At 57.1% G+C, this 18,459-nt stretch overlaps 10 protein-coding genes across 11 annotated transcripts; 3 read left to right on the top strand and 7 right to left on the bottom strand.

Moving 5' to 3' along the window:
- Positions 1-741: 741 nt before the first annotated feature.
- Positions 742-2,672, bottom strand: JDV02_005589 (uncharacterized protein). Its single transcript, XM_047986902.1, has 2 exons — positions 2,099-2,672; positions 742-2,020 (listed from the first exon to the last, which is right to left on the bottom strand). Exons 1-2 carry the CDS (start codon positions 2,568-2,570, stop codon positions 909-911), a joined length of 1,584 nt encoding a protein of 527 aa, XP_047842886.1. The 5' UTR covers positions 2,571-2,672; the 3' UTR covers positions 742-908.
- A 624-nt stretch (positions 2,673-3,296) lies between these two features.
- On the top strand, positions 3,297-3,748 carry AYR1_2 (Acylglycerone-phosphate reductase; the record flags this gene model as incomplete). Its single annotated transcript, XM_047986901.1, has 2 exons — positions 3,297-3,458; positions 3,530-3,748. The coding sequence occupies 2 exons, from the start codon at positions 3,297-3,299 to the stop codon at positions 3,746-3,748; spliced, it is 381 nt and encodes a 126-aa protein (XP_047842885.1).
- On the top strand, positions 3,610-4,668 carry JDV02_005587 (uncharacterized protein). The gene is made up of 2 exons (XM_047986900.1): positions 3,610-4,008; positions 4,101-4,668. The coding sequence occupies exons 1-2, from the start codon at positions 3,893-3,895 to the stop codon at positions 4,540-4,542; spliced, it is 558 nt and encodes a 185-aa protein (XP_047842884.1). The 5' UTR covers positions 3,610-3,892; the 3' UTR covers positions 4,543-4,668.
- A 2,836-nt stretch (positions 4,669-7,504) lies between these two features.
- Positions 7,505-9,575, top strand: JDV02_005586 (uncharacterized protein). 2 transcript variants are annotated; one of them, XM_047986899.1, is made up of 5 exons: positions 7,505-8,069; positions 8,145-8,430; positions 8,487-8,738; positions 8,793-9,189; positions 9,282-9,575. In XM_047986899.1, the coding sequence occupies exons 2-4, from the start codon at positions 8,197-8,199 to the stop codon at positions 9,105-9,107; spliced, it is 801 nt and encodes a 266-aa protein (XP_047842883.1). In that variant the 5' UTR covers positions 7,505-8,069; positions 8,145-8,196; the 3' UTR covers positions 9,108-9,189; positions 9,282-9,575. The 2 variants fall into 2 exon arrangements, with proteins under 2 accessions (XP_047842883.1, XP_047842882.1); XM_047986898.1 differs by having other exon boundaries at positions 8,487-9,575.
- Positions 9,509-10,876, bottom strand: JDV02_005585 (uncharacterized protein). Its single transcript, XM_047986897.1, has one exon. The coding sequence runs from the start codon at positions 10,870-10,872 to the stop codon at positions 9,898-9,900; it is 975 nt and encodes a 324-aa protein (XP_047842881.1). The 5' UTR covers positions 10,873-10,876; the 3' UTR covers positions 9,509-9,897.
- A 432-nt stretch (positions 10,877-11,308) lies between these two features.
- On the bottom strand, positions 11,309-12,289 carry JDV02_005584 (putative secondary metabolism biosynthetic enzyme; the record flags this gene model as incomplete). The annotated part of the gene is given in 2 exon segments (XM_047986896.1): positions 11,309-11,501; positions 11,517-12,289. 2 exon segments carry the CDS (start codon positions 12,287-12,289, stop codon positions 11,309-11,311), a joined length of 966 nt encoding a protein of 321 aa, XP_047842880.1.
- An 85-nt stretch (positions 12,290-12,374) lies between these two features.
- On the bottom strand, positions 12,375-15,671 carry JDV02_005583 (putative NRPS-like protein biosynthetic cluster; the record flags this gene model as incomplete). Its single annotated transcript, XM_047986895.1, has 2 exons — positions 12,375-14,545; positions 14,606-15,671. The coding sequence occupies 2 exons, from the start codon at positions 15,669-15,671 to the stop codon at positions 12,375-12,377; spliced, it is 3,237 nt and encodes a 1,078-aa protein (XP_047842879.1).
- A 126-nt stretch (positions 15,672-15,797) lies between these two features.
- JDV02_005582 (uncharacterized protein) lies at positions 15,798-16,062 on the bottom strand (the record flags this gene model as incomplete). Its single annotated transcript, XM_047986894.1, is given in 2 exon segments — positions 15,798-15,823; positions 15,843-16,062. 2 exon segments carry the CDS (start codon positions 16,060-16,062, stop codon positions 15,798-15,800), a joined length of 246 nt encoding a protein of 81 aa, XP_047842878.1.
- A 1,201-nt stretch (positions 16,063-17,263) lies between these two features.
- JDV02_005581 (uncharacterized protein) lies at positions 17,264-17,848 on the bottom strand (the record flags this gene model as incomplete). The annotated part of the gene is made up of 1 exon (XM_047986893.1): positions 17,264-17,848. One exon carries the CDS (start codon positions 17,846-17,848, stop codon positions 17,264-17,266), a length of 585 nt encoding a protein of 194 aa, XP_047842877.1.
- A 55-nt stretch (positions 17,849-17,903) lies between these two features.
- JDV02_005580 (uncharacterized protein) lies at positions 17,904-18,239 on the bottom strand (the record flags this gene model as incomplete). The annotated part of the gene is made up of 1 exon (XM_047986892.1): positions 17,904-18,239. The coding sequence occupies one exon, from the start codon at positions 18,237-18,239 to the stop codon at positions 17,904-17,906; it is 336 nt and encodes a 111-aa protein (XP_047842876.1).
- Between the last annotated feature and the right edge of the window lie 220 nt (positions 18,240-18,459).

The following is an 18,459-nucleotide window of genomic DNA, read 5'->3' as shown; positions in this document are numbered from 1 at the left end:
AAGGTCAAAGGGTGTGATGAATAAACAATTTCTAGTTCGGATACTGGCGGCCAGCTTGAGAAATCGGCAATCGGAATTCGTTCACGGTGCATCCTGAGAGGTCCCCCAGAGTGAGCATTTCAATTCTTCGGGATGGTGTGGACTTTACGGCGATGCGAGAACAAACAGCGTATATAGGCATTAGATTTGCTACTAACTATCGCAATAGAACTGCGCATCTAATCATTAAACGAGCTCAGTAGAGTAAAGCCTAGAGCTACCAGGAGTGAAACTCAGCTAGCGGCCGGCCGAGCTCAAACTGTAGTAGAGAACTCCATCTAACGACCGAAGCTATCTATAATCCCTTATAGCCCGATCCTGAAAACAACATTTCATAGCCAAGCTTGGCTTTGAAAATTGGATACTTCAAAGACAGTGATTGCACATCCTCTACCGGCACACAATCCGGCTCTAGGAGCCAATGTCTCCCAATACTTAACGAAAAAGTTAGTAATAGCGGTACCGTTAAATGGCACGGCGGTGAGGCTGCGAGTTAGAAAGACGATAAGTGTATCGTCTCGGCAGACCTACACGGCCTAACTATGCGCATCCCGGACGGGAATTATTTCGGTGTTCTCTCGAATATATATATCTCGAACGCGGATTAGGTGCCGCGACTTAAATACGTATGCGGCGGACATTATCTTATACGGAAAATCGGACCTTGGTCTATACTATATGGCTTTCATTATAACAAGCCGTATGTACTGCCCGTATTAAAATCGGTATGGAAGATAACCCTTAGTCGCACTATTTAACCCACGAAAGCATCGGAGGTTATGTGTTTTCGCCTCCTAGCTATACGAACCGACTGTGGACCCACTGGAGATAGCCTATACGGCTAGACTTTTCTATCTATGCAAATAGTACTACTCCCCGATAAAACCTAAAGAAATTGTTGAGCATGGCGCGTCAAACTCGGACGGCTTTACAAATATAGGCATGGAGCTATCATCTTTACCCAGCACTACGAGCGACTTTCGACGCGGGTTAAATTGCGGCCAGCCCACTTTGTCGCTTAAACCATGCCATGGGTCGTTGCTAAACTCGAACCAGGCCTTCTGCATAACCGTAGTGAGCTTCCTCTGCTCTGTAGTCGCCGGCAGACCGCTTACATCCGCTGATGCCCCAAAGATCATGTGCAGATCACTACCGTGATATGCGCCGCTTGTAGCATAGAGTCGCGTGTTGTTCCAGTCGCCAGAGTAGCGCCATATCCAACTTGGCACGTTATGCTCTATGCGATTTTCGGCCTGGTAGGTTACTGGGCATGTGAACGACTCCAGATGGAACTGCTCCACCTGTTTCTCCGTTGGCACGATGCCCTTCGCGTACGCCGGGATCCGATAGTACCCCGCCTCGTTATTGTTATTGCCGGCAAAGGTAGGCACCTTGGCGAATCGGCCCTGTCTTGTGCGGTTGACGTAGTCCGTGAACACAATGGCGTTGTCTGGGGTCGGATAAAAGGGCGGAATTGAGCGCAACACACTACTGCTCGTACCGGGTTTGACTGCCGCCGCGGCGTCCTTGATATCCTCCCAATCGACCTCGCGCATGCACGCCATGACATTAGCGGCTGAGTTACAGCCAACTGCGTGGACGACCGTCGCCCAATTCTTTTCAGTCACGTTTTTCGCGTTGACAGGGAAGCTGAATGCGTTGCCGGATGAAGCAATGATGCCGTTAACTATAGGATCCTTCTCGTACGCGTACGTCCAATAGTCGACGGAAGCTCCACCTGAAGACTGTCCCGCGATAGTGATCTTGCTTGGATTGCCACCGAAATTGCGGATGTTGTCGCGAACCCATTCCACTGCGGTGCGTTGGTCACGGAGGCCGAGATTTTGTGTCTCCTCGTCTGGTCCGCCAGGGAAACCAAAGATGTTGATACGGTAGTTGACTGTGACGACAATTACATCTTGCGCAGCGGCGAAGTACTTGCCGTTGTAGAATGGGCTGTTCGTATTGCCAATCGTGAAACCTGTGTATATGGAAAGTATTGGTCGACACACAGGCAATTCAGTCACTCAAGGAGGACGAAGTGTCCAAATTTACTTACGGCCGCCATAGAAGAAAACCAGCACCGGCTTGCCATGCCTAACGGAGCGACCCGTTGGCTGAGACCAAATATTTAGCGTCAGACAGTCCTCACCCTGGCGCGAACCAAGTCCAGAAGCAAAGGACGCGATGATCCGGGGCGCCTGTGCTGTGAGCCCGGGGTAGTCGACGGGTGGAGATGGCGACAATGGGCAGTCGTTTCCAAACGCAGCTGCCTCATACTCGGTGTCGCTGACGAATCGCTGCGGTGCTGCGAAGCGTAATGCGCCAACTGGTGGTTTGGCATACGGAATGCCCAGGTATTCCACGACTTTGGGACACGAGCCGGGAGCCCAATGGCCCGTAATTGGACCATTCGTCGTACTGACTGTCAAGAAGTGCGACGGATGGTCCCTTTGCGTTTCGGCTGTGCTCGCTGCGGACAGCAGGAGAGCAGCACATACTGCGGTTGCTAGCTGCCGCAGTGACTGCATGGCTGGATATGATGCTGTACAACTTTGAGTGTACTATTCTCGCGAAATAGAAGACTGTACAGTACTACGTTCGCACCCCGAGTGCCTCATCCAGAGGAGTTTGAAACGGGCGCAATGGACACGCGCGGAAAGCCAGCCAGGGAGTTTTCTCCTTCCAGCGGAGAGCGAGCGCCAGGGCCGTTGCCCTGTAGTTACCCCACGCGGAAATGAGGAACGGGACAGACATGCCGCTATGCCCAGAGTGGCGGGGCTAATGAGGCAACCCGCACTACTAATTGGAGCCCTTGCGCAGTGAGGCGGGCCTTTACTGATACGACGATGCTTGCTCCCGACCGGGTTGTGAGAGGCCGACCATGACGGTCACTGGTTCGGCTAATTACATTACAGTACTTCGTTTTGAATAAGTTGGAGGTGCGGACTGTGTTGTGTGACGGGTTCTGGCATTGGCCAAACCACGAGTTCGACTCCCAGAGGTTACTGCCAGGCTGCTCGGTCCTTTCCGCCAAAGACCGAAATGTGATATCGGTCTGGTCCCTGTACTTATTCATCGAGGGACCTCCGGGGGTGGCGTAGAGTATTCCGGATGGCGGCCCGGATACAAAAATGACTAGAATCGACGTACCTGCGCCAAGCTTTAGCTCGTGCGAACGGGGTTTGCGCTCAACGTCTTTTATGCGTTTCAATGCTGTTTGGGACTGTGCAAACAAAGAAATGGGTCCTCGCGGTATGGGCTTCCCCACGGACGGGGTGGACAACAACGGCTGGAAGCTGTACATCACGTCACTTGTTGCCATTATTGTCGCGGGGATGATGGTGATTTCACGCTGTGCGGCCCGGCTATGGTTGAGTAAGCTTGGCTGGGATGATGCTTCCATCGTTCTGTCTCTTGTAAGTTTGCCTTCTGTGGTAAGCAATCGAAGTGGACTTGTCGCGCTGACCCGCAATTGCCCCTTGGACAGTGTTTCTCGATTGCCCTGTCGGTGTCGATACAATTGGCCGTTGAACAAGGCTACGGCATGCACAAGTCTGACCTGACTAAATCGGAACTTCGCAGGGCACTGCAATTGTTTTTCATTGCGCAGACTCCCTACAAGGTCACAGTGTGGCTGAACAAAATCTCAGCAGTCCTGCTGTACCTTCGTATCTTTATATCGCGCGGCTTCCGGGTATCAGCGTAGGTCGTCATCGGCATAGTCTCCGCCGGGAGCATCGGCGGCATCGGCGCCACAATATGGCAATGCGTCCCGATCGCAGGCGCATGGGACAAGAGCGTCACAGCCAGCTGCATCGACTCGGGCAAATTTTGGGTTGCCTACGCGGTCATGAATATACTGACGGACGTCATGGTGATGGCGTTGCCAATTCCGAGTATTCTGCGGTTGCAACTGTCTACCAAGAGCAAGGTCATGCTATGCTGTATGTTCCTGCTCGGTGGTTTGTGAGTCTAGCCCATCGCCAAGGACGCGGAACCGATAAATTTCCTTGGCCAGCCCGTCCAGTTCAATCCCAATAGCTGATACCAAGCACCAGTGTTACGGTTACCTCGATTCTCCGGACGACATCTGTGCAAAACTCCATCAAAAACCAACAGGACCTGACATATAACTTTATCGACCGCGGTATCTGGACCCTCACGGAAGCCAACCTCGGCATTGTCACAGCTTGTCTCCTCGTTCTCAAGCAGCCGCTAACGCGGCTCCTACCCCGAGTCTTCCCTTCAACCAAGAAGGGCTCGTCGTACATCCCGGACAACACGCAGGGACGGACGGTCGGATATTACCTGTCAGACTTGTCGACAGAGGAGGCAGCCGCAGAGGTTTGGCGTGGTCCTGTTCGAAACCACCCGGTAGGGGTGAGACTTCCTAATGCACGATGTGATGAAGATGTCATGCAAAAGTTCAAGAGTCGGGATGGCAGCGATCAGGATATTCTGGCTGGTAGTCGGATGCGCACAGAGACTGGACATGTGTAACCACGAATTGTGACTGTCAAGGCCACAAGGCGGGCTGCGGCTTTGTATTACACACATATTTATGGGTGACATGCACGAAGTAGGTCTCAATTCATCGTCATCATAGCAAATATTGTGGCCACGGAGTGCTGCCTCAGTCGACGAGCTTACAAAAGCGAGAATCGGGGCACGTAACCTTCTCGTAGAAATTCTTGTTGTACCAAGCTGCCCCAAGAGGACGACGAATAGACAATTGGCCGCTCGACCCTCGCCCACTCACCCTGTACCCATGCAGGTGGGAGAATGAAGACAACAGCGGGTCGACGTCGATTCAATGCAGTCCGTTGGGTCTTCGACTTTGTTGAGCGGTGCCTCGAGGTGGCGGAGCTTCACAAGCAGCCATTGGAGGGTAGGTGCGACGACCAAGCCTAGGAACGTCGACCAACGACGTGGGCCATGTGAGTGACGATGTTCTTCCCAGCGTAACTACTCCAACCACACCACTAGGCATGCGCCCCGCTGGTCCTTGGTGTCCAGACGCCCCCCCCTCCAGTATCTGCACAACGCCACTGGTCCAGTGAAGGATCTGGCCAATTGCTCATGGCCGCGCGCTCTGGTCAAGTTCCACCAGATCGCACCGATCTGAGCTAGTATTGGGAGATCCGTCATTGGGGCATACGTAGTAAGGTGACCTTATTCCAACTACATCCGTTCTCACCGTCGACAGAAATTTATAGTGTCAGTCACGAGGGCTGGCGGATGGTGGCGAGTGCTGAAGCACAAAGTCGCACGTAGGCCCCCGATCCTACGAAGTACTAACTGGGGTCATTTGGCGTTCCAGCGTGTCGGTACCCAATAACAGTGCGCGTGCAGAGCGCAAAATGGTTTTCGGCCATGGTCCGGCGCTCAGCACTACAGTACCTGATGGGCGTCGTAGAGTGGTTCAGGGACCATTTGATCCCGCGGCTGCCATGTCACTCCCGCTACGTTACATGTACCCCCCCCCCCCCCCCCACTCTGCCCCGGGGGAGAGGAGAGGCGGCCGGGACGCTCCAGAAGGTGCCCGTCGCGGATGTCTCTGCCGATGCCAACCGGCAGGATCCAACCCCTTTTGACGCTGAAGGCTGTAAAGCTGCAGCACGGAGTTGGGGTCGGCAATGGTGCTGGCGTGGTTCGCACCTCGCGAGCTTCCCAGCGTGCAGGCCAAAGCCCAGGGCACGGAGGGGCATTCGGTGCCATGCTCACTCTCAGGCATGAAGTTTGGAGCTTGGGGTGGCGGAGCGTGGTTCGCAGTATACAGGAGTTGCGCCATGGCGCGTTCCTGGCCACAATGAAGGGCCGAGCCGAATCGTCAAGCGAGGCACGTCGCTCTTGATGCTTGTGGACATTATTGGCTTGTCGACAGATAGTTGCGGGCTCTGTACCCGCCAGACAGTCAGGGACCAGGCCTTCGGAGGCCGGATGGGTGTCTCAACGGCGGTGCCCGATCCACTCTGGCTCTCTTTGGATGTGTGAGGATCTTTTGCATGTCCACTGATTTAATCAGAACTTGTTGGTCGCTCTGGAAGCTGGTGATGCGCAGACATAGACGCACACCGTTGCGGGCTGACATGTGACGAAGGTTGCAGCCTGCCTCGCTGCAGTGGGACTTCGCGCGCGTCCTTTCGTCCCTCGCGTGCTTGTGGCAGCGCTAGGCAGGGTGCGCTGCCCAGCACCCGGCCTGAAAGGGAACCTGAAAGTCTCTCATGGGCGCCGTCGGCGCTTCTTCGCTGCCTGCCCTGACGTCCGACTTTGTGCCGCAGCAGCCCGGCGTGAGCCCCATCCTGGACCCTGAGCGCTCCTCGGCGGCACTCAAGCGCTCGGTCATAACTATAGTTCTCGCTCGGCGTGTTTCCTGTGTGGAGATCGGACGCTTGCGCGATGTGCAAGTCGAACAAATTATCGAGAAATGCGACGTTCATAAAATTTCCCGGATGTATCCTGGTATGCTTGCCGCGAACGGTGGGCTACAACCAGTTGTCCTGTAATAAGGGGGGCCGGAATACAGACAAATAAGGGGCGCTCCGGCTGCTCGGTTTGAAGCGTTCCGACACTCAACGCAGCGTCGTGGATAAACACTGTCGTAGAGTGTCTTGTGAACTCACTCGAGAGTACGGGATCCTTAGGGCGACCTCGCGATCATGCACTCTTCCGAGCCTCGTTGCAGCAGGACAGGCAATGTCTTGGGCGCACAATAAGGTCGCCCGACCACAATTACCAGGAGGCGCGCTACAAAAAGTTGCAAGACATGTCTTCAGCTGCATATGCGCTGTGTACCATCGCGAGGCGGGACACATTGCGCCCGCTGCGGGTTCTTGGGCTTACCTTGTTCGTATCGCCAACTTGGTCCTAGCAAGAAACAAAACGGTGCTACGCCGCCTGCTTCGGTGCTTAACTTTCCTGGGTCCGTTGATATCCTCAACTACGGCGATCGCCTCGCTGTTGGCTTCCAACAATGTCGGCATGGGAACATTCGGGAGGCACCTACCATCGCACCACAGACGACGCTGGTCGACCTCGTCGAGCTTTACTTCGAGCTAGTGTATCCTGCCTTTCCCTTCTTTCGTGAGCGGACCCACACACGCCGCATCTTTCGTGGCGAGCACCTCACGAGCCGGCCATTCTTTATTAGCCCTTGCAGCGCCCAATTTGGTTCGATCGTGTCGTTTCCCCTGCATCGATTCCACTACCCATATCAGGCCATTCCAGGCATAGCCGTCGTTGGCGGGGCCACCATGGGGAGGCGGCATACCTTCCCATACGTAACAACGGATGTTACCGCAACAGCGCACAGTGGTGGGAGGGGCTCGTGAAAGTGTCAGGGGACGATGACCTCGGGCTCAGCAACCGCGCATACGAGCATGCCAGTGATTCCTGGCCCACGTAGAGCGGTTATAAGGTATACTAGCTCCCTCCCTACACCAGACACGAGAGCCTGACGCCACGCCTCGTAAAGCACTAAGGCCAAATTCGAACGTCGTCTCTTATTACCAAGCCTGCACTTCATTTTCCGGACAATCCTGGATGGCTAGGTGGTTGCCGCCGAACCTCCACCAGAAAGGTAATTTTAGAAGCTCTAGCAGGTTATTGACCGCAGAAGCTACAGCCACAAACGTGACAGTCGCCTTCTTTGTAGAGTCATGGAGAGGCCAGGGATCAGCAAGTCCATGTCCTACTCCTACCTCTTCGGTGGTACTACCGTACTATCAAAGGAGAGATAAAGTTCAGACTTCCTCTGGGCCCACTGATCCACCACTGCGCCCCATGGAGATATGCTCATTGTAGCATACGGTGAAGTAGCCTTGGCAGCCAACCTCGTTTCCTCTAATGAATCAAGCAATATCCATCTACCCGACGAGAGCGGGGGTTTATTCGTGTTCACAAACTACAGTGTACTACCTCGTATTAACGTGTCATTTCGTGGATGTTGGCAAAATACTAGGCTACCCTGTCTCATCCAGAGTGCACATACGACGACTGTTAATCGACTGAGAAAATTTTATAAAGGGGTACGCCGGTCGCTCCCAGCTTTGCGACTACCATCGTATACTAATCTGGTTACATAAACGGCTATGTTGTATTAGTCGGCCTTTTTCGCTCGCTCCTCACCTGTCCGCAAGACAAGACGTCGTCAATATGAAATTCGGATCTCTCCTCGTGTACGCTGCGGCCATTTTACCCTGTGCTTCAGCCGCTCGTAACAGTACCAGTCCTAGAGCCAGCCGTCATACGTCCTACGTTTCGACGTTGCCCAGCAGTCGCCGAACAGTACTCAGTAGCAGCCGCTCCACAGACTATGCACACCCTAGCGAAATCGAGTCTAGGATTTACACTACCGTTATTTCCACGGCATATACAACATACTGCCCCGTACGTTATTGCCGATGAAGAGATGTTATCGGATCGTTAGCTAACCAGTTAGCCAGAGTCCTACTGTCATCCCCGTGGGCAACATAACCTATACGGTTACCAAGCCGACCACGTTGACTATCAGCAACTGCCCTTGCACGGTGGTTAAGACCGGAATTCCTCCTGTCAAGACTAAGAAGTATTCAGCCTCGACAAGCAGCAGCCGGACGCCATCTAGCAGCAATCTCTCGACACACCATCCACGTCCGAGCAAAAGCAAGGCCATTTACACCACAGTCATCTCCACGGCATATACAACATACTGCCCCGTGGGTCATTGCCGAAAGAGATATTATCGGGCCGTTAGCTAACCAGCTAGCCAGAGTCCTACTATCATCCCCGTGGGCAATATGACCTATACGGTGACCAAGCCGACTACATTGACTATCACTAACTGCCCTTGCACGGTGACTAAGACTGGAATTCCTCCTATCAACACCAAGAAGTCACAGCCACCGGCCAGCCCCAAGCAAACGCAGTCTCCGCCCAGCTCCAAGCAAGACCAACAGGCCCCTCCATCTTCCAAGCAGCCCCCGAAGCCAACCGCAACTCCACCGGTTGTCGTCAAGGCAGGTGCGGATACCGTCACGGTCGGGTCTTATGCCGTGTTTGGCTTAATTGCGGCTATGTTCATTTAAGCTCGACCTTGGCTTCGGGATGTTGCATTTGGCAGCAACGGGCCGTCATGTCTCATGCCCACGCATGTGCCAGCCAGACGAGGTATTTCTATATTCGAGTCAAAAGACCCAGCTCCAGAACTCTGGGCGGCAGGCGGGCTGCAGAGAGCCACGTATGGATGCCAACCTATATAGTCTCTTAGTTGACAATCAAGGGTTTTGTTGTTGCCCCATTCATAGAGGCCCTTCTGCCCGGTCGCCAGTTACTCATATGTCGGCGCCGGCGTCGGTGGCAAGATAGAGAGCGACTGGCGCCAGAATTCAAGGACCCTGTTAGCGAACTGCTCCGTGAAGCTATGCTCAATCCCAGACGTGAACTGTTTTGCGGCTTAGTCAAATGACTCGTGGAATGCTTGCAAGATTGCTAATTTGGCGTTGTATGCGTCTGTTTGCTTTTGTATAAGTCCCACGCATACAAAGATGAATCCCCGCCGCAATGCAGCTCTGATCTATCTGCCGACTCCTCCGGCGGCTTGGTTCCGTTCTTGTTGTTAACCCACTTGATGTCTACAGATTGAGGTCTTTCTGTATCTCCGTGATCCAGCCCCCTCTGATGTCCCATGAATGGAATGCGCCGTTGATCGCCAAGACCTGGCTGTAGTGTACCAACACGCCGACCCGACCTCTAAGGTCCACGTCCATCGGTATGGGGTTCTTATTGAACCGGCCCATGCTGATGAAATGCGACTCTCCCGTGAAGGAGGATCGCACCATAGAGTACTTCGGCATCCTCCATGACCGTACCCGTATATCAGCGCAGTCTAGGAGAACGCTTTTCCAGAAACTCGTCAAGCGTCGTCAACTTGCCCCTCGTGTTGTCGGCTGCCGACGCCACTAGGCCCTGCGTATCGTCGCCATAGTACCCAAATTCTTCAAAGTAGCTTAATAGCTCCACGATCGTCTCGGCCCCAAATTGCCCGCTCTGCAGGAATTCATCGACCGATATCTGTTTGTAAATGACGTCCTTGTTTGACGCCTTGCCTATTGCACCCGCGATGTCGTCAAGGCTATACAGCCTCTCCGCTCCGCTGAGTGTTTTTCCCCTATACTTTTCCGGGTTTGAGAGGATGGAGACAATGAACTTGCCGGTATCCTCGGCCGCGTCAATAAGCGGGATCGTGGTGTTGGGAGAAGTATGCTGCGCCATGATGAAGGTACTGCTTCCCTCGGACTCCCTTTTCGGGGCGGCAAACGTAATCCAATTTTCCATGAATGAGCCAGGCGAGTAAAATGCGCTGTTGATAGGAAGCTTGCGGATGTAGCTTTCGGCTTTGGCCTTCGCGTCGAACATGGTGAGTTTTGTGTATTTGCCGTGCGAGATCTCGGCCACAGATGGCAGCGTGCTGAAGATGATGAACTGCACGCCCGTTTCGGCTGACATGTCGGCGACGTTTTTGGCAGCGTTGAATTCAATATCGATAGCATTGGGACCAAAACCAGGGGTCGTCATAAGAAAGACAGTGTGGGCACCAGCCAGGGCATTTCTCATGGACTCCCGGTCAGAGACATTCCCTTGCATAATCTCAACGCCTCTGGCCTTGAGCTGATTCGCTCTTTCCGAGTCTGGGTCGCGTGTGATGGCACGAACTCTGTATTGCTGTGAGAGATCAGCATCATTGAGGACATGGTCAATGACGGAGCTGCCTTGGACACCGGTAGCGCCGAAAACGGCGAGAATCTGAGGCATTGGGACGGGCTGAGATGGGAAGGTCAGTAGCCTCAGCATTTAGATTTAAGCACAGTCAGTAACATGGCGTTACGGACGAAATCGCCCTGCTTCATTATATCCATCTGGAAGTGGGCAATTAAATTCAAGACCTTGCTGTATGTAGTTATCTCCGGACCTTATCTCCAGCTCCGGAATTTCCGAGAACCGTTATCTCCAGGGTATACGTATTGAAGAGAGGAGACCTCGGAAAGAACCCCGTATGAGGTTACGGCAACTCCTAGGCATAAGCCTTTCCCTGACGTTCTCTTAGTCTTACTCACTTAGAACCGGCCCGGCTTAGGATCTGAGTTTTATTGCTTCTAAGCGATTGGGAACGGGAGTCATTCCCTATAAGGGAATTTTTTTTAGTAAAGTAATACTATATATTTAGCTCTTATTTAATAAGCTATCTAGAACCCTTAGGGAACCTAGGGAAGACTAACGACTTCTTCTGCTACTCCACGCCCCGGAACAAGCCCGCAAGCAGCGGGTGTAACCCCAGTGCCTCAGCCCTGTCCGTCCACTTCGACAACGGCACAGCCTGGAAGCGCGCCTTCTTCTGCCCCTCCTCCCTGGCGCCCTCCGACTGCTCCGCCTCTGCCTCGAGAAACTCCCTTAACGTTGCCAGCTCCAGGACGGTGCCGCCGCTGTGGTGTACGTACGTGACACCTCCCCCTTCGCTCCTGACGCACCCCATGGTCACCGCAGGAGCGCTCTCCTTCCCGCCGGCTGCTTCGTCGCAGCTAGCCATGACGACGTCGACAATGTCGCCCGCCGCCGTGTCTAGCGGTATAAAGTCCAGAGAGCCCCCGATGCGCCCGCCGACCTCCATCTCGCTGGGGACAGCCCGCAGCAGGCGCGAGTAGAACAGCACCCTGGGGAGGATCGGCGCGTCGGGCCCCATGGCCGACTCGTCCTGCGGCGTTGTGATGCTCGAGGGTCGGTGGATCCAGACGCGGAGTGGGCCGGCGGCACCGGCATCGTCGCCTTGTTGGCAGCTGGCTTTCTCCTCCGCGAGGTTCTCGAGCATCCTCTCGCACACCCACTTGGTGGCAGCGTAACCCTTGGCGACTGCGTCGTCCTGGTCCGGCACGACCCGGGCGGACCGGACAGACTCCTCGTACAGCGCCCCCTGCTCGCCGCCGTCGCCCAGCATAGAGATCTCGCCAGTGGACACGAAGTGGAAGGGGACGGGCCGGCGGCGTCCCTGCGATAGCTGCGCGTCGAGACACAGCCTTGCCAACTCGGCAGTGGAGGCCACGTTGACGGATCTCAGCGTGGAGTAGGTCTTGGTGTGGGACACCTCGGCGCCGACGTGCATGATCGCGTCCGCCTGCGTCGTGATGAAGGCCCAGTCGGCTGGCGTCAGGCCCAGCCGCTCCCGCCTCAGGTCGCCCGGGTGGTAGACCAGCTGCGGCGCGCCGTCGTCCGTCATACCGGGTGTCGTCGGGGCGGGCAGCACACCCGAGGAGATGCGAGATTCGACCCGGCGCAGCGCGACGCATATAATCTTGCCGACGTCACCGGTCTTCTGAGCGGCCAGGAGGCGGTTGAGCACCTGTCGTCCGAGAATACCCGATGCCCCTGTGAGCACCACCGTCTTGGTCTCGCTCGGCCCGTGGGAAACTTCCGGGCATGATGCTGCGCAGGAGGACAGTTTGCGCCAGCGTGCGAAGCTCATCAGAAGGAGTCGCCTCGGACTCCCATTCGATGTCTGCCCGGGCCTTCGCCTCCTGCTCAGCAAGAAGGGTTGCCATGGCGCCCAGCGTGCTGTGCTCAAACAGCTGCATCAGCGGCACGGAGAGTCTCAGCTGTCTTTTGATCCGCTCCCTCAGCTCCAGGAGCAGCATTGATGTCCCGCCCACGTGGAAGAAGTCGGTGTCTGACGTGACGACGGGGGCCGACTCTTGAGGGTCGTTGAAATGATGGCCCTGAAAGTCCAAGACTAGTTCCCATATGGCCTGGGTGCGCAGCTCCATGTCTGTCAGGGGCTCGGTCTGCTCAATCTGTCGGCGCGCGGCGGTTGAAGAGGATCGGTCGAGAGGCAGGGCCGCCAGCGCACGTCGGTCCATCTTCCCGGAAGTGGTGAGCGGCACTTTGTCGATCGAAATCAGCATGCTGGGGCAGATGGTACGCGGGAGCGGCAGGCCTGCGAGGAGGTGAGCCAGGTATGCTTGTTCACTAGATGTCGCCCCGGTTGGCCCTTCCAGTAGCTGATGCTTGAGGAACCCGGCATCCAAGACGACATAGCCAACAATAAACTGGGAATCAGAGGTGCCCTCTGCAGCGGACGAATTCGACGTCGTGCGCGCGACAGCAACCGCCTTCGCAATGGCGCACCCAGAAGCCTGGACGATGGTCTGCTCAATGTCCCGCAGGTCGATACGGACCCCGCGAATCTTAATCTGGGTGTCATCGCCAATCCGTCCCTCAAGGACAAGGGACCCGTCGGGCAGGAGGCGGCCCCTATCTCCCGTGCGAAACATTGTTGACCATCCCTTGCGTATGTACTCTTCAGTGGCGAAGGAATCCCGAACGAATGCTCGGCTGGTGAGTGCTTCGTTGCCAAGATATCCGTTAGCCACGGCAACGCCAGCGATGCAAATCTCGCCAGGGTGGCCTAGCGGCAGCGGACGCATCTCCTCGTCGAGGATGTAGACGCACTCGGTGGGACAGGCGGGTCCGGCCGGGGTCGTGGCCGGAAGCTTGGATGCGCCGCCACGGAGCGCGAGCTCAGTCGAGGCGGAGCAGCAAGTCGTCTTGGCGGGGCCGTAGCCGTTGAACATCCGCATGTCCGACTTGGCGCCGAGGTGCTCGCGGAGGCCATCGGGGAGTGAATGGCTGACGGCCTCCCCGCCGCTGAGCGCGACGGTCCAGTGGGAGCGCCGCAGAGCCGCGCAGTCGCCGTGCCGGAGCCAGCTGCTGTACTCGGTCGGGGTCGCGCAGGTGTACGTGACCTTGTGACTGACGATGAACTCGGTCATGGCGACGGCGTCTCCCCGAAGCTCGCGCGGCACCATGACGAGTGTCCCTCCCAGAGCCAAGGCGAGCAAGGTTTGCAGGACCGACATGTCGAAACCGAATGCGCTCTGCTGGAGGACGGTGACGTTGGAGTCCAGCCCGTAGGTATTGGCCGAGGTTTCGATCTCGTGGGCAAAGTTGGCGTGTGTCAGGACAATGACCTTGGGGGTTCCCGTGGCGCCACTGGTGTGGAGGGCGATGGCCGGTTCGTGGGCATCTGGCACGGTCTGTATCCGGCGGACGTTGGATACAGGGACCGTTGAAACGTCGATCGCGGTTGGGACTTCGAAGGCGCAGCTGGGCCCTGTGGTTCTGTCCACGAGCAGGGCAGCAGGATGGCATGTGGCCACAACCATGGCGAGCCGGGCAGCTGGCGTGCCTGGATCCAGCGGCACGTAGACGGCTCCGATCTTGAGAATGGCCAACATTGAGCAGATCCAGTCCGGTGTTGGCTCCTGGTGGACGGCAACGTACCGGCCCCTGGACACGCCGTTCTCCATCAGTGCGGCCGCGATGGCGTTCGTCTTGTCATCGAGCTGCTTGTACGTGAGGCTGCCACCATTGCCGCCGGCGGCCGCAAGCTTCACAGCTACCTTGTCTGCATGCGCGGCGACCATGTCGTCGAGCCGGTGTGCCAACGTGCCGGGCCATTGTGTTTCATATGCGGGACCTGTATGTTGTTAGTTCACGGCCACAAGAACCGGTCAAGTCGCGGAGATGCTGTGCGGACCTCTGCTGAGCTCTAATGCCTTGGCCACGTCGGCATCACGATAGCTCCACTCGCTCCCAAGCCCAACCGACAAGCTCCTGCTCGGCTCTTCGGCAAACTCCCTGATCACGTCCTCGAAGCAGGCGGCAAAGATGCGAACGTCGTCCTGCTCGTAGAGCGCAGCCTGCCCAAACACAGACAGCAGCGCATCACCCCCGCCTTTGCCGCCGGGGGCGCTGGCGTCGTTGTATAGGGGGTTGTCGATGACGTCGACGCTCAGGTCGTACGCCGTCCGTCCCGGTTCGAACCGCAACACCTCGAGCGTGCAGTCCGCAAACGGCTGCTGCTTGGGGAAGCCGAGGCGGTAGTCGAGGAAGGCCTGAAACAGCGGCGCGTGCGACATGTCGCGGTGCACGCGGAGGGCGCGCAGGACGGCGTCGAAGGGCACCGCGGCGTGGCCCAGGGCCGCAAAGGTCTTGTCGCGCGCCGAGGCGAGCGCCGAGGCGAACGTCGCGGGGCGGTCGCGGAACCGCAGGGCGAGGAGGTTAAGGTAGGGGCCAAGGCTGCCGAGCGTCTCCTCGTCATGCCTGTTGGACTCCGCGATGCCGATGCAGATATCACTATCGTCGTCGGCGGCGGCAGTCTCCTTGCCTCCGCTTTGCCGGCCATCGCGGACGCCGAGACTGAGGAACCGCTGCAAGACGACGCGGAACGCAGCGAGGTAAAAATGGAAAGCCGTGACTCTGTGCTGGCGCACCACAGCCCTTACTCGCTCCGCCAGGGATGGATCAAGCCTGAAGTCCAAGCGGTGCACATCGTACCGCAGTAGAGGCTTCCGTGCCGCCACCCTCGCGCGCGTCAGCGGCAGCGGCTCGGGGATGGTGGCAAACTCGCGACGCCAAAAGGCAAGGTCGCCGTCCCACGCCCCCGTCGTCTCGTCTTCCCGTTGCAAGGCGATAAAGGAGCTGTACTGCTTGGCCGCGGGACTCAGCGTCAGGTGTGCCCGGCGGGTGTAGAAGGCCTCGAGGTCGCGCAAGAGGATCTGGGTGCACACCCCGTCGAAGTTGATGTGGTGCGCCTCGATCATCAAGTAATTCCTCGGTCGGGGAATCGGTCCTCGTCAGAAGGATGAGTCGCATGGACTCGCCCCGAGAAAGGTCGTAAACATGGTTCCTCAATCGATCAAATTCCTCCTCCACCTCCTTGTAGCTTCCTATCTCCCTGTGCTCCAGCTCCAGCCTGCCAATTTTGAGAATACACTCCATGATCATGTGCCCCTGTCCGGCTGCTTCGTCGTTGCGGTCGTCCTTGTTATACTCGTCCAGATAGAAGCAGGCGCGCATGCTCTCGTGGCGATTACAGATCTGCTGGAAAGCCGCCTTGAGGTCCTGCACCCGCACCCGCCCCGTCATGCGAATGTAGCCCGTGTGGTTGAGGGTGGTCTTATCCTGGAGCAGCGAGTGGATCACCCAGAACATGGACTGGGTGTGCGAGAGGCTTAGAGATCTTTCGAGTGTCAACAGTTTGGCCACCACAGGTATTCTGGCAGGTTCTTTCTAAACGGCGGCGCTGAGTGAGGCCACCGCCTCCTCGACAAGCTCCATAATCGACACTCCGTTGAGTATTTTGAGGACAGGAATGCTGACGGAGAGCTGCTTAAGGAACCAGGAGCGGAGGTCGACGGCGATGAGCGAGTCCATGCCGATCTCGTCGCTGCGTATTCGCATGAGCGAGTCGTCGTTGGCGTCCTCGATCTGCAGCATCGGCCGGACCTTGGCGAGGAACGAGTCTGTTCATAGAGCGTTATTTCAGGCTCACGTTGTTTCAATTCTTCCTCCCAGGTGCTCGCAAGGGCCCCGGGTGTTAGCTTACCTCTAAGGCCTCAAAGACCTGCGCCTTGTTCTGTGCCCAGAGCAGCCTCTCTTGCACGGAGCCACCGCTTTTGTTTGCGGGGCCGTGATCCGCGTCCTCGTCCTGGTCGCGGAGGATGAAGCCCGCGAATTTCGGGTCGCCGAACCACCTGGGCAGGGAGGGCTCGCCGGGCGAGGCGAACCGCATCCCGATCCCGATCGCCGGCTCCTCGCCGGGCTCCAGCGGCAGGTGGGCATACCCGGAGTTAGGACTTGGTACACATCAACCTCGGAGACGCGACGCAGGCCAGCAAGGAGCAGGTTAAAGTCGCCGCCGTTTCCGGCCCCGCGCGCAAAGACACCGGCGCCAGAGACGGCGCCGATATCGACGACGCTGGCTGCCAGGCCCCGCCTCCGACGCCGTGTAGCGAAACCGGTGAAGGAGGCGTTGGCAGTGGTATAATTGGCTTGCCCGAGATTACCCACAATCTGCATCATGGAAGAGAAGTACACAAAGAAGTCTAGAGGACGGTCGCCAAGGAGGCGGTCGAGATGGCGACTGCCGTCCACCTTGGGCCCAAGAACGGTCTTCATCTCTTCAAATGTCATGTCGCGGATGAGCCGGTCCCTGAGGACCATGGCTCCCATCATGACTCCAGCGAGGGTGGGGAGAGTGACGCAGATGGTCTTGTACAAGGTCCCGACAGCGTCGCCGTCGGTGACATCACTGGCAAGAAACATGTCAGTAAATCGTTCCAGGCAGAGCTGAAACTGCTCGCTTCAAGGGGGGGGCGGAGAGAAGAATGAGAAACTCACTTGGAAAAGATCTTTACGATTGCGCCCTTCTTCCGGCAACTCTCCTCCCAGCTGCCTCAACATGGGGGCTCCTGCTGGTGATGACGATGTACTTGGCACCCTTCGCAATCATCCAATCGCAAATGGACAGGCCCAGACTGCCCGAAAGTCCCACCAGCCAATAGGTCCTGTCTGCCTTGAAGACGGGCTTGGTGTCCAGCCGGCTGACGCGAGCTTGCACAATCGGGGAAGCTTGCCAGTCGAGCACCGCGAGAGCGCCCCGGAGCGCGGAGCCAGCTTCAATGTTCCCCGTCCTGAGTTGCGCGGCGGCAACCAAGTCGCTGCTGCTGACAGTGTTGACCGCGACATTGACGGACGTCTTGAGGTCCTCTTGCGCATGCTTCAAGGCCCGCCGGAGGGTGTCTCCAAGCATTCCTTGGGCTCTCTCCGTTGCGGAACGGTAAGGAGACATGGCAGCGTACAGGGGTTTGCCCTGGAAGGCCGTCAGATGCTCGACGCGGCAGTTGACCGGGAGCACCTCCGCAATTCTCTCGGCCTCCGGGTCTTCGGGCGATGCGACGACGAAGCGAGCCAGGTCCCTAGGCAGCAGAGACCGCATCTCCCTTGCCGGCATGAAAGCCGAGATCGAGATGGCTTCGTTTCCACCGGTTGCCTCAGCGCTGGTCGTAAAGATGGCGTTGAGACCTTGCTCCGCCGCCCGCCGTCCCAAGACCGCCCGTGGCGTTGTGGAAAGCGACCTCTTGACCCGGAACGAGACCCTGGAGCGCAGACTCGGCGAAGAGGTTGGCGGTAACCCGGACCAGTAGGAGGTTTGCGTCCTCACTGCTTCCCAACGACGAGGCGTCATGATCCTGCTTGGCGAGGAGAACGGTAGCTGAAATAGGGACGCTGACTCTGGACACCAGAGACTCGGCCAGGGCCAGGAAGCGACGCGATTCTGCAGACTTCCGGTTTCCGGAGATGGCAGAGCCGTCGTCCTCCAGACCCATAGTCAAGAAGAGCGGGCCAAGCGGAGTATTGACCGGGGGGATGATTGCGCTCGTTGCACCTAGCTTCGTAGCGTTGCTGCCCGACTCGGAAGCCAGCTTGTTCGCATCCCGGAGCAGAGAGGCGTCGACGACCTGGTAGCCACCAGTCTTGTCCTTCTCCACTGCGGCGGCAGCCTCGCGCACATCCAGCTCGCGCGTGACGGTCCTCCTGGCCAAGTTG

This window comes from Purpureocillium takamizusanense, chromosome 4, assembly GCF_022605165.1.
Source record: "Purpureocillium takamizusanense chromosome 4, complete sequence".
Classification (NCBI taxonomy): domain Eukaryota; kingdom Fungi; phylum Ascomycota; class Sordariomycetes; order Hypocreales; family Ophiocordycipitaceae; genus Purpureocillium; species Purpureocillium takamizusanense.
Note: the sequence above shows the minus strand (reverse complement) of the source record. Positions and strands in the feature narration are given on the sequence as shown.

Coding starts and splice junctions, on each gene's coding strand:
- JDV02_005589 (XM_047986902.1), bottom strand. CDS start 2,570: ATGCAGTCACTGCGGCAGCTAGCAACCGCAGTATGTGCTGCTCTCCTG. Junction 2,021..2,098: donor GGTTTTCTTCTATGGCGGCC/GTAAGTAAATTT, acceptor CCATATACACAG/GTTTCACGATTGGCAATACG.
- JDV02_005587 (XM_047986900.1), top strand. CDS start 3,893: ATGAATATACTGACGGACGTCATGGTGATGGCGTTGCCAATTCCGAGT. Junction 4,009..4,100: donor ATGTTCCTGCTCGGTGGTTT/GTGAGTCTAGCC, acceptor ACCAAGCACCAG/TGTTACGGTTACCTCGATTC.
- JDV02_005586 (XM_047986899.1), top strand. CDS start 8,197: ATGAAATTCGGATCTCTCCTCGTGTACGCTGCGGCCATTTTACCCTGT. Junction 8,431..8,486: donor CATATACAACATACTGCCCC/GTACGTTATTGC, acceptor CCAGTTAGCCAG/AGTCCTACTGTCATCCCCGT. Junction 8,739..8,792: donor CATATACAACATACTGCCCC/GTGGGTCATTGC, acceptor CCAGCTAGCCAG/AGTCCTACTATCATCCCCGT.
- JDV02_005585 (XM_047986897.1), bottom strand. CDS start 10,872: ATGCTGAGGCTACTGACCTTCCCATCTCAGCCCGTCCCAATGCCTCAG.